Consider the following 13,908-nt stretch of genomic DNA (forward strand, 5'->3'; position numbering starts at 1 on the left):
ACATATCTACTAGTAAAAGACGCAATTACATTCAATTATTAGCATACTAAACTAGCTGATATGGTAATATATCTAGAGTATCCGTATACTCATTTTTTTACTTTTCATATATTCTCTTAATTTACGATCATCGGAATGAATAAATTGAAGAAGATAATGACTAAAAATTAAAAAGCGTACATGAAAACTAAAAATAAGTGCGTAAAAAACATTATTCTATATCAATTAGTTGTTTAGTTTTCAACTGCGGTATACATTCCATGTTAAGCTATTTGAAAACCATGCCCAACATCAAATTGCTCCTCTACTTTAAATATTAAACATTAAATAAAGAAGAGGTAAAAGTGTGATATTATTCATGGTGTCTATAATTGTCAACAGGGAGTGTTTGTCGTGTAGTGGGACACTATGGGGCGTCTGAGATTGGAATTAAAGAGAAAGAAAGAGAGCAGAACGGACAATTGATATTAGAATGGGTAAATGAGATTTTTTTTTTTTTGAAGTTTTAATAAAAAGTTTTTGATACTGTTTATTTTAATGAAAAATTATATTTGTACATTAAAAAGTCAATTCAGTTAATATTCATTTTATCATTTATTTTGTCATTATTGTTAAAACTCAAAACTTTCAGATTATTTTCATTAATTTTTTTTTCTATTTATTGAAAACATAATCTGGTAATTCAAGTTTTATAAAACAATTGAGATTTGAGATACATTGAAATTTTTTATTTTTTTATTTTGTTAAATACTCTGAAATTTTTCTCTTGACCAAGGGCAATGACTACGATAAAAATCAAGGATTAAAAAATGAAAAAGATGAAATATGACATATGAGGGTGTAGGGTAGGTATAGGATAGGACAGGTTTGTACTGTATTTCCTTTGTTTATTTTTCAAGAAGAAAAACCACACTCTTCCTCTCTCTCTCTTACTTTCTCTTTCTCTATCTCCATCTCTCTCTCTCTCTCTCTCTTCAAAACTCTTTTCTAACGCATATTCACAGATGGGAGGTGAATCGTGGGTGTTTAATGGTACAAACCTGCTTTTTGAAGAGAAAGAGAACCTGATGCCCTTTTGATGTGTGAGTGGGTGGTGCTGTTTTTCTCACTTCTCTCTCTCTCTCTCTCTCTCTCTCTCTCTCGAGTTGCTTAGTAGTCTCCAAGACTACATTTTTCTCTCTCATTTCGCAGACCAAACCAACCCAGGAAAAAAAAAAGCTTCAAAATCAAATAATCCCCATCTAAGCTAGCTGCGATTTCTTTGATCTTGGGTTTGTTTTCTCTTCCTCAAAAACTGCTTCTTTTTTGCATTTTTTTTCTCTTTCTTGCTTGCACAAATGGAAACAAGACCGGAATCTGGTCATGGGATTTAAACTAGATTTTGTTGTCTCAGATGTGTTGGGATTTAAACTAGATTTTGTTTACTTCATGTTCAAAGATTTGGTCTTCTTTCTTTGTAAATCTCTCCTCTCACTCTACTTGTTGGGTTTTGTCAGATTAATTTCTTGCCCAAAAAATTCATCTTTTGGGAAGTTCATAAATCATGATCTCATGCTGTTGCAACTTCAAATCTTTCGTAATTTTGCTATGAAGAGATTGGATTTGTTGTCAAACTATGGTACATAGGGATTGTTGAGTCTAAAGTCTCAAATTTTGACCAATATTTCCACATAAAATATCACTCCCATGAACTTTTAGACTCCAGAAAAAAATTGAATATCTTTACTGTTGGGTTCTGTTGTTTGCTTGCTCAATTGGGTTCCTTGTTGTTTCGATGTTTTTGAAAAATAATTCAGATGCTTTAATTTCACTCATTCGCTTCACATAAAATAACGTTTCTTGAAGGGTCTGGAATAATAATAATCTCCTACCTTGTTCATAATCTGGACTCTTTCCTCAAAAACCCATGATCTCATGCTCCTTTTTCCTTTCTCTTAATTGCAGGTTGATGTTATGGATGAAGATTCTAATGGGACTGTTTGATTTTTCTTCATTTGCTGCTTTCAGCTAGTATTTGCGGTTCTGCTTGTAGTGAACAGTAATAGTTCCAGAGATAGAAAGAAACTTAGAGAGAGAAAGGGTCATTATATATGCTGAAATCTAAGTTCAAGATAAGGTGTGGAGGTAGAGAAGATATTACTAGAGCTTGTGACTGTTGGGAAAACAGCACAAGTAGAAGAGAGAAGAAGAAGCAGCTTTTCATCAGATGTTATCTTTTGAAAAACTTCCACCAGATCCCCCATGTCATCATCCCCAACCTTTGATCATCAACGATGCTAGTACTAGTCATGAGCAGCCTTTAGATCTATCTAATAATCCACCCCTTCCCAAATTCTCCATCAGGTATAATCTCTCTCTCTCTCTAGAAATGAAAATATGAACAGTTGATGATGATCATAACTTGGGTTTTTGTTTTTCTTACATGGGTTTCTAACTGCTTCTCTTTTTCTTGTGTGATCTCAATGTTTATCGCATATCATCTTAGGCTTGTTGAGTCAGATCCAGAGCGAGATTCAAATACATGTGGTGTTGTTGCTTGTGGCTCAGTCCAACATATGGGGGGCCTTAAGTCATGACCACCCCATCTTTGTCTCTATTTTTAGTGTGTGTTTTGGGGCTTTTTTTTTCCCTGCTTTGGCTAATAAACGAAACTCGTTCACGGCTCTTATTCCCCCCCAAAAACCACACGTTTCTTCTTGTGATTAATTTCCCTAATCCAAGCTGTTAATCCACCCAACTCAATGTTAATTGTTGCTTGTGATTTCATGTCACCCTACCTTAATCTCCCATGAGTTTTAATAAGTCTCTCAGACGGCGATGTTTAGAAGAGAGAGACTTACATGAAACGGAGCGCTTGAGTTTTAATCCATATCTGCAGACATCATATGGATATTACTCTCAACTGTTTCTGTGTGTTTGTGTATTTTCTTTTTCCTTTTTTGCTCCAGGGTCCATTTATTTATTCCCTTTCTTTGATTAGCAACTTTCATACAATAAAGCTTGAGTTCTCTTTGGACTCAGTCTAAAGGTGTCTAAGCTTAGCTGATTGGAATTGACCGTTTGTGTGAAGAATCAGATGTAAACGATGTTTTTACGTTATGCAGAGATTATGTTTTTACTTCCCGGTGCAAGAATATCGAGACCAACTGGCCTTTTTCTCAGAAGAATTTGCAACTTTGCTTGAAACATGGTGTGAACGATCTGTTGCCACCATTTGAGAATCTTGATGAAGTAAGGAACCAACCCATTAAGAGATGTATGGTTGAAAGCGAAAGGAAAACCGATCTTGATGTTTCAAAATCTTCCGGGCTAGATGATCACGCAGTATTAAAGTCTTCGTATACCAAACTGAAGGAAAAGCTAACAGAAGCTTGCACAGACACTAAAACAACCACTTCATGCAGGTCTGAAGGAGAAAATGATTTTCCATCCACACTTACGAGTATTTCTCAATCTGAAATAGAGGAGTCAGTTCCTACGAACGGGCCGTCAAGGTTGCCGTTAGAAACTGATACTTCCTTGGAAGCTGCATCAGTTGAAGCAGTTGAAACAGCAGGTCCTCCTGTTGTTGTTGTCAACAAAACCGGAAGCACGACGCGACCCTTGGGTAAGAAGTGCAGATTGGTGGCGAAATTCAGCAGCCACGCAGAGAGAAGCTCAACCGAAGATATTGCTTCGAATATTACTACCATTTCAGAAACAATGACTTCACAAATTTGCCCTGTTTGCAAAACCTTCTCATCGTCCTCTAATACCACCTTGAATGCTCATATTGATCAGTGCCTTTCCGGGGAGGCAACTCCCAAGTGGACTCTGGATTCAAAACCGATTACAAGGTACAGAATTAAGCCGAGGAAAACCAAATTGATGGTGGATATATATACTACTGCCCAGCATTGCACATTAGAAGATCTCGATAGAAGAAATGGTTCGAGCTGGGCCACGAGCGTTTCAAGCTTTCCTACTCAGGATAAGGAGAAGTCTGAGATGCCGGTTGAAGAGAAAAGGAAAAAGGTATCTTCAGTCCATCCCGATGATATTGATGTCGGTCCAGTCTATGTAGACGCCAATGGCACGAAAGTTAGGATTTTATCGAAGTTTGATGATGCACCATCGCCATCAGCGCTCAAAGCAGTACAGCATCTTCGACCAAGAAAACCTTTGAAAGCTGGTAAAGGAAGCAAATTCCTTTCAGCAAAAAAGCAAAAGCGCCATGCATCTAAACATCACAAGTACCTTAAGCTTGCTCCTCAAAGCAAAGATTTTCTCTCTCCCAAGGCTCATTCTTCTCAGGTACGCCGCTCTTGCTTTCTGTAGTTACTTTCGGCATAAGTCTCACCACCTTATAGACAGCATGCGCTTCGATGCAATAAAAGGAAAACGGATAAAGAAAAAAAACATTGCTATATTTTTTAATGACAATTATATGTACATCTCTCAATATGCTTGAATCCCAATGCGTTTCCTTTAGACTTTGTTGGTGCTAGCATTGCTTTTTCCGTTGAATTAAAAGGTTAATTATAATCTTTGTTGCAAATGTGGTGGTTTTCCAAAATTAACATGTGGTGAAATTGTGTTAAAACAGATTCATGGGGGTCAAGAAACCTGTGGAGCGAAAGAAAATTCCGTGGAAGGACAGCAAATGGAAAAGCAGCTCAATTCCTGTAATCCCGGAGCTTTAAGAGGATGGGCTTCTTCCAAACGCACTGGTGTTGTAAAGAAGTTGAACAAGAAGCATGTGTCTCAGAACGTTTTGGTTGAGAGTGATCAAACATGTTTAGATAACTGTCATGTGGAGGGAATCCATGGTAGAAAGGTAGTGAATTTGTCTGGAAATCCAATTTCTTCTCCTGAAAAAAGTGGGAGCACAGAGAATGCATGGGATGAAGCTCAAGCCAGTGAGAAAAGCGACTGCTCTCCGTGGAGAACGGGAACAGGAAGCCCCTTTCCTGGTGAGCAAAGCCAGCATCAGTTTAGCCAGGACAGAACTTTTTCACTCAATAATTGCATGCTAAACCGTACTTACTCTGACGTGAACTTTGCACCTGTGTTGAGCAACAATACAATTGGTTCTGCTGCTGATCTCACCAAAAATTTTGATAGTCCCCCTCGTGCTAGCAAAAAACTATCTAAGAGCCGTGATGCCCCCAGATCAAATGCTAGGAAATTCCTCCCACCAAAGAAAAATGTGTTGGCTATTGGCAGTCGGGTATCGTTGACTGAATCCAGTCCCAGTGTCGCTAAGAATTGCTCAGCTGCTAAGAATCAAGGGCAAAGGGAAGAAGCAGATAAAGAGGTTGCTGCCTGGGATCCTGAGGCTGATCAACAGCGTGATTTCATGCATAATTTTGCTGGAAAGCGGTTTAGAAAAGATAGTAGCGATGAAGTATTGTTATCCAGAAGCACTGTGTTGCAAAGGAGAAAAGGTATAGGTTCCTTAAGTAGCTCTAGAAGGAATGAACCCATGGCCTTGGAAAGTTCTCAATTTGCACCCAAGTTTTATGGAAATGATGAGAGGGAAAAGATGGATACTTCTGGTACTGTTCGTGATGAATATCTGGAAAAAGTTGATGGCCTGGGAGTTGCTGAGAGAGAGGATCAAATCCATGATCGTGACATGATTACTGAAAAGCCTTCCCTAATTGGTTTCTGTGAAACCAAAGCGGTAACGAGTCCAACTGATCCAAGCATTAGTAATGATGAGCAAGAGATGTTTTATGGTGATGAACTGCCAGATGGCACACTTGGGCAGAATGTTCATAGCACGGAGGAAATGGATGCTCAAGATGGCCAGGGAAGCTATTTTCCTGAGGTTGATCCAATACTTATCCCAGGGCCACCAGGATCATTTTTGCCAAGTCCTAGGGATATGGGGTCAGATGATTTTCAAGGGAATTCGTCACTAACCACGAGCCGAGTTCAATCATCTCAAGATCAACTTGACTTCATCGATGGAGATTCATCAGATTCACCTGTTTCTACAACATCAACCATCTCTAATTCCAGAGGGACAAAATTTGATCCGAAGTATTCTGAGCCCTTATCATCCATAGGACCTCAATCCGCTCAAGACAAGATTGGGCCGGGCCTATCGCGTGCAGTTAGTGGCACTTCTGAAGAAATTAATGCCATTGTAGCTCAACAGATTACTAGTACAGCAGCTGACAGACTTTCTTTTGATAGAGAAAACCTTAAGGTCAACAAGATATCTCTCGAGAGGGGACCTATCAGCTTCAAAAGTAACGATCAGCCTTGCTGTTGTCAACGGAAGGATAGAACTTCTCAGGGTGTGGCTTTAAATTATCAAGAATCACCACTATTAATGCGGCGAGCAATGGCAGTGCCTGCCTTGGGAAAGCAAATGGGTGGCAATCCAAGCATAAGAATTAACACTTTGGAGTCAGGGTCTGACATGCCAGGCTCGTTCTTTCTGAGCGGTTGTACAACATTGAGATCTGAACAAGCAGTTTTCCCTTTCACCAAGTCATCTTCCGGTCACCATCCTTCGAAGGGTTCTCCAGATGGCAAAGGGAAGTTGTCCGGTCACGGTGATTGCGATTCTGTTAGTCCGTCCGCTTCTAATTCGATACTCAGGCTAATGGGAAAGAATTTGATGGTGGCCAACAAAGATGAAGATACATCAGCTCCACCGGTGCAGGCTGAACCACATGGGCAAACTAACCAACTAACTTCACAGTTTCCGACATTCTCAGGAGTTGTTCCTGGCAATCTTCAGAATCAGTTTTACCATTCCTTTCAACATAATTTCCCTCATGGTTCCGTAATCTTAGGTCAAGATCCACATAACAAGGTGGGGGAATGTTTTAGAAGCTATAGCAATCCGAAGACACCACAAGTGGTTGCACGAGGACCTGCAAGCTTGTTTCCAAAACATCGTACAGATGGCAGTTTTGTGTCATCCATGGAGCCTCATGAGCATAAAGGCGATTGTAATTATCCAATGCCACAGAACAGGTCTATAAGCAAACCCATTGGAGGAGCACCTGCGTTTCGTATGGAGAGCATTATGAACCCTCCTGACCGCCAACGCAAGAATGGACATTCTGCTTTCAGTGCCAGTAAAGAAATTATCATCATTGATGATGTTCCGGAAAGTGAAGCTGATTTGGCCTGCAATGTTGCAAAGTACTCAGAAGGGTTGACGGAAAGCCAAGTAGTTTGTTCCAGCATTCCAGTACAAGCGGCTCCGAGTTATAACTCAAAGCGTGTGAAGAATCCTCTCTCTCATTACGAGTCACAGGAACCTTCTTTACGTTGTGGATCACCAGTTTTGTACAACACCACCTTGCATGCAGTTCCCTCCAGGCTAGCCACTAATAGTAGTCCTGTTAAATGGAGCTGTACTACTTCAGAAGGCTCGGGTGTGCTGCAGCGGGCTCCTTTTCTTGCAGCACCATCTCCAAGAGGACATCTGAGATCTACACTGTACTCTCCGAACTTGTCATAGCAAAACATGTGGCATTTGAATGATGAGCACAAATGAATGATGAGCACAAGGTTTTGCATTAATCAAACTTGTACTGATCGTAGCTCGTAGATTACTGATTTCCGGAAACTTAAGTCTATGGCAAAGAAATGGTGTGCGGTTGATCAAAGATGGAGCCTCCACATGCTTATGCTGTTACTCTACCAAATGTTGATTCGAAATGATGCAATTTTTTTTTCTTCAGGTTTCTGCTTAGGCATGCTTTTAGCTACCCAGAGAATAGACGGTGTTTTACAGTTGACATAAAAGCTTGGCTCGAAAGTGAATATTGTCGAGCATCGGTATAAGTCAAGTGTTCATGTACTTTCTGTACCTTTTTCTTCTTTCTTATAGATTTTTGTTAGAGGTACTTAATTTCCTTGTGCGTTTGGCCTCTCCTTGATCAAATGTGAATTACAGCACCATGTTCTAGTCTTGAAAATCGATTTTTTTTCCGGTTCATCGCGAATCGCGAATCCCGATTCATCTGCAGTTCCGTTAATTAGTACGCATTCGACTACTTCAAAGATAGATCAAATTCATTTGCTTGGAGGGCAAGAGGTTCTTTATAGTCTACGTTGATTCATCATTATTTTTAAGAAAATTTATATAAACATATAGCTAAGTTGTATATAAAACTGGAATTGAATATATATCTCTCATTTTTTTTTTCTGGTCTGGAAGTAAAAATGTTCATGCTTATTCAAAGTCTTGGTAACGTCAATTAATCTTTCTATGAGCAGAAGAGCTTTGGAATGCATGGTTGAAAATGAAATGGTGGTCGAGATAAAATTTGCATCACCAAATTATCTTTGATTGCAGAATAACTATGCAATCAACTGTTCAAAATTTCATGATGAAAAATCAACATGCATAAATGTAATGCAGTCAAAATTGATCATCCTTCTTACACACATATGACATATATACATACATATATATATATATATATATATATGTTCTTCATCTCTGATTAATTTAATATTGTATGTGTTTCTTTTACTGATAAAGGAGATGCTCCACCAATTGGATTCGGCCGAAACAACGTATCTTCTACCTAGGCCATATTTATATGCATTTGTAGTGGGGTCTGAGGAGTACACGAGTTGAATGCACACGCAACAGTGACGAATGAGACCCCATTCAATTAGGGTAATTCTACGCAGGTTTCCTGTCACTACTTATTCTTCGTTTGTTGCTTTCTCTTAGCTTCATTTTCCATGGTACGTAACAAATATATATATATATATATATATATATATATATATATATTTATAAATATGTATATATATGTTACTATATATTGACTTTGCTTGTTCATGAATTCATGAGCATGCATGGACGTTTACCACGAAATGTAGCCGTTCGAGAGAGAGAGATAGAGGTGCATTGCATGGTCAATTTAAGTTACATATAAACGACAAGATGAAACACAAAAAAATGGCCGTTGGATTCGCATTATATCATAGATGCTTAATAATGCAGTCCGCGGTGGTACTTTGCTTTATAAGGTGCTGAAGTAAATTGACGACAAGAGCAATTTACAAGAGTATATTGTTGTTGTGATGTTTTATGTTAATAATATAATTAAACAATGTTATGCAAAGATGAACTTACACATATAAATACATTATTAATGTGAAATATCACGATTGTCATGTCGTGTTATGTAAATTACTGCCCATATGTGAGAGAACTGAACACTTTTGTTTTCTTTCACAACAACATAAGTTAAAGCCATTGTTTTTATGTGTTTAGATTAAAAAGTAGGGGATAGTTAGGAAGGCAAATGGATGGAAGGCGGGGATGTGAAATTTGCATGGTGAAAAGCTGGACAACTTCTCATTACAATCTTTACAAAGACAATGGTTCTGCTTGTTTAAATTGTGGGTTGTGGGACATTCTTTGTCTTTCTTCTTGTCAGTTTATTCTTACTAAGCCCTCTCAAAAGCATTACTTGGACTTTATTTTATTTTTATTTTTTATAGAAGCATTACTTGAACGTTGAAAACTTGATTCCATGAGTTTGTAAGTGAATCCATGTAACCAAGGTTTCATTTTAAATTTTGTTTCTTTACGAAGAAGTTGGTCATACAGGTTTTTCTTCTTAAAAATTAATTCTAATGTATGTCGTTTGTACGTAATTGAATGTATGCGAATGTTTTTAAATTTGATACTTGACGAGAAAGTTGGTTGTTTGATTAAAGAAAGAAACTTGGTTTTTCTATGCATTAAAGATTTAAGAAAACATGATTGGTCGTTCGGGATAGCTTTGTTTAGGAAGGGAAATCTGAATGACCAATTCCATAAAATTACTTTGGTTAGGGTCCGTTAAGGACTATTTTTGTTAACACACCTCATACTCACTTTTACTAGAAGTAATTTTACTAGGATCATTGGATAATATTAGGGAAATTAAATTTTATAAACTAAATGACATAAAAATTGATGATTGGATTATTATTTAAGTGTTGATTAACATGCTTCTTTTCATTGATAACACATCATTTAGTTTACAAATTTAGTCTAACTAACATTACTTTTTAATTAACTAAAAAAGAATAATGCTAGAAAAATTAAATTTGTACACTAAATTTCCAAACTAAATAAGGTGTTACCAATTAAAAATAAACACGTTACTCAACATTTAAGTAATAATTAAATCATTAATTTTTATATTATTTAATTTACAAAATTTAATCTAATAGTATTACCTTGAAAAGATTGTCCTTGCACGTCTCGGTGGAAGTGGAAATATTTTATTAATGTTGAAAGGCTGATAGCTAGTCAATTTCTGAATTCTGAGTACGTCTGGACAAAGCACAAAAGTCAAAACACAATGCTTAATAATTAATTAATTAATTTGAACACTAACTTGCAACAATGGACATGAAGTCTGTGAAATTTGAATACATATGATACTGACACCTTCGAGACTCGAGAGGGATCATGAGTTGAGTCTGAATCTAGTGACAAATTGTAAACCCTAGCAAGTTTAGATTAAACTCTGCATGGTTAAGAGTTAAACGCCTTTACGTTAAATTTGAGTTCATTTATATTAAGTTTTTCTCTAGGTTGAATTTGAGTTGAACTTGTGTTCTGTAGACTTAAGTTTTAGCTTGCAGATTTTCTTTGGAGTGATAGTGCGGTCAGGAGAATCGAACCTAGGACAACATACGTAAGCGTAAATGTTTTTGATCACTTGAGATACAAATTTACGGTGTCTTAGCTCGCGAATTAGAATGACCATTTAGTTCAATCAATTGAAAAGTTTATTCAGTGTGGCAATCAAATTGTCATGTAATGTTATAAATCCACTTATGTTATGATGTGTATCGTTTTAGTGATATTATAAGTTCATGAATAACAACCTTATAGTTTAAGCTTATTACAACACTTAAATTTGTAACATCCTGCACACCCAAAATTTAAAGTTTATTTGAAGAAGAAATACAATCTTTTCTCTTGAGCAACATCACAATAGTAAACATTCGTCAGGAGATAAACTTACTTACAATCCGAGGTTAGTAATTGTAGGAGGCCTTTAAGGGAAGAATTTTTTTTTTTTTTATAAAAATAGAGATTAGTTGTGCGTCTCACATTGCATTAGATTTTAACTATCTGAACAGTACATTTTTTAAGTTGCACCTTATAGATTATCCTTACAAAATATTAGCCAAATCGAAAATATTTGAGGCATTTAATTGAGTTGACAGAAATTGACAAACATTTTGTTATCTAATAAACATTGAGATTTTATTATGATAACTAAATAAGAAATGGTTTCGAATTGAATTGAATTTTTGTAAGGATGATTTATGAATCGAAACTTATATAATAGACAGTTCGAATCCTTGAAATTCGATGCAAAAAGAATCCCACAACTAATTTTCATTTAAAAAAAAAAATAGAATTCCCTTTCTCTTAAGGGGCCTAAGTAATTGTAAAATGTCACAACGTACACAACATTTTTTACCATTTTACTACAAAGTATGGAAACTCCACAAACCAACCCAAGTCTCCATCTTCCCTGTCTGTCCCACACAATCCCACTCACCAACCAATCAAACTGACAGACTGTCACAGCCTCACGGGAAGATGAACGTCACCGGATTTTCATATTTTAATCATATCGTGTGAAAAGTTTTTTTTTGTCAAATATTTATATTTAATTTTAAATAAAAATAAATTAATTTCTAATCACACGATGCATTATAAATAATTAAGATATAAAAATTCTTAAGATCTCTATAATTTGGATCCGATGGAATCAAAACCCAGCCTCAGGGACTTCACAGAGTTGAAGGGTAGGTTGACGAGTCAAACATTCAAACTCCCACTCCAAAAAATGTCGCCGTCAAAGCCAGTCACACTCCGTCACAGCAACAACCTATACCAGCATACCCATTTCCGTCTCGGGCTCCGACGCCATCACCCGATCCATCAAAAACCTCAACGACGCCGTTTCCCGCCGCCGCCCTTGGTCCGAATTCGCCTCCTCGATCTCCCGACTCGACTCCTTATCCTCCGCCCTGACCCGTATCCAGACCAACGCCAACCACTTCCGGGTCAATTACTTGTTATTGATCGCATCATGCGGGGCGCTATCCCTCATCGGGAGCCCCAGATGGCTTTTGGTGACGGCGGCCGTCGTGGGGTTGTGGCTGGTGATCTATGTTTTTAGGGAGGACCCACTTGAGGTGTGGGGTCACCACGTCAGCGATTGGGGCGTGATGGCGGGTCTGGTGGTTGTTTCTGGTTTGGTTGCTTGGGCGAGCAGTGGGCTTGTGAACGTTACATTGGGCCTCGGAGTTGGGCTTGTGTTGTGTGGGGTCCACGGGCTGCTTCGGAACACAGAAGGCTTGTTTCTCAACGAGAATGATGCTTCTCAGGGATTGATTGGGCCCACATCTTCATCAGTCTGATAATTCAATTATTTATTTATTTATTTATTTTTAAATTCGGGTTTGGTGTGTAATTTTGTGTGACTTCAAAACAAGCGACAAAGAAATGTTTGTCGTTTTAATTGTTTTTTAATTTTATATTTTTGAATTTTTTGGGGTTTTTTTTTTTTTGGATTTTGGTGTGTTGGGTGGATTGGTTTTTGTGTGTAAAAATGTAATTGACAATGGACTGTGTTTCCTTTTGTAACATTGATTTGTGGATTCTATTTTCGATGGAATGAAAACATTTGATTTCATTTTCACTTATGTCATCAAATCCTTCAAGGGCGAGTCTTAGCGTAATAGAATTGTTGTTCTTTTGTAACCAAAAGACTATGGGTTCAAGTCGTGAAAACAGTCTCTTTGGAAAGTAAGATAAAGTTGCCTACGATAGACGTTTTTCATCTGACCCTCACAAAGTGAGGAGCCTTGTTGGTTTGTGATCGCCCTTTTACTCTAACTCACAAGGAGAAAATTGAAATTCGAATAAAAAATAGCAAAAAACACTGTTATGACCAACTGATATAACCGAGTCCGAATTTCTATGTTCATACGCAAATATTACCTTGATTGAGTTGTACTGAATTGCACATAAGTTTGTATGCAGTCTAGTTAAAGTGATAGAAGAAAGGTCCTTGTCACCCTAACCATAACACATGCTATGGACCATGTCACCTCACACCTGGCAAACCTTTTATTGCTTTATCTATCAAAATAGGACCCTTCATTTTAGTGCTTGTAAATGTTACATTCGCTAGAGCAAATGTATTCTCTAATATGCAAATGGATTCCTTCATACGTACTCGAGCTTTTCTTTGCAGTTTAGTTAGTTTAAAGTATAATATCATGTGTAAAAAAAAATGAAATTTTAGTGCACAAAACCGAAGGAAAAAAAAAAAACACAGAAAACAAACTGCAAATTTTCTGTGCTCTTATTCTCTAACTAGAAGAAAGTATAAGGTATACTAAATTGCTGATGTTACAAACTAAACTAGGATTTGATTACAAGTGTCAACAAAACTGAGTTCCTCATAGAACGAAGGATTGCTTGTGTCCAAAGCAACAGAGATTTTCATTTCATTAAATCTTGCTTCTCAGTCTCACTTACTTTGCCAAAGTTTCTCGAGCTGCCAATGTCTGGGCATAGTTATGCCCAAGCATCACTGTTCTGATGCTACTACAAGTCCCGCACAGCTCTTCGTCGCTGTCGAAATGCCCGCCTCTAAGCAGCAATTTCGCCCTCGTCTCCAGCAACGTCGCCTAAGCCTTCAACAGCGTCACGTCTTGCTTCGTCCACCCTTTGGTTGCTTTGCAGCTTGTTCTTCCAGCAGAGAAAGCTGTGGCACCGGTCTTGGATTTGGGAATACGAAGGACTTCTCTACTTCTTAGAGTACGTTAGTGCACACCTTTAGAAGCTCCAGTGCCCGAGACACGGGCACATACGTTATATACAAGTGGAGGAACACTTGAAAAAACTTT

General features: G+C 37.6%; 1 protein-coding gene and 1 pseudogene across 2 annotated transcripts; both read left to right on the forward strand.

Annotated features, from left to right (window-relative positions):
* Positions 1-863: 863 nt before the first annotated feature.
* On the forward strand, positions 864-7,928 carry LOC137715237 (uncharacterized). 2 transcript variants are annotated; one of them, XM_068454491.2, is made up of 4 exons: positions 864-1,082; positions 1,945-2,343; positions 3,105-4,293; positions 4,586-7,928. In XM_068454491.2, the coding sequence occupies exons 2-4, from the start codon at positions 2,207-2,209 to the stop codon at positions 7,466-7,468; spliced, it is 4,209 nt and encodes a 1,402-aa protein (XP_068310592.2). In that variant the 5' UTR covers positions 864-1,082; positions 1,945-2,206; the 3' UTR covers positions 7,469-7,928. The 2 variants fall into 2 exon arrangements, with proteins under 2 accessions (XP_068310592.2, XP_068310590.2); XM_068454489.2 differs by having other exon boundaries at positions 932-1,271.
* A 3,874-nt stretch (positions 7,929-11,802) lies between these two features.
* Positions 11,803-12,686, forward strand: LOC137715636 (PRA1 family protein G2 pseudogene; annotated as a pseudogene).
* Positions 12,687-13,908: the final 1,222 nt, after the last annotated feature.

The sequence above is a fragment of the Pyrus communis genome, chromosome 3 (genome assembly GCF_041283825.1).
Source record: "Pyrus communis isolate YQ-2024b chromosome 3, ASM4128382v1, whole genome shotgun sequence".
In the NCBI taxonomy this organism is placed as follows: domain Eukaryota; kingdom Viridiplantae; phylum Streptophyta; class Magnoliopsida; order Rosales; family Rosaceae; genus Pyrus; species Pyrus communis.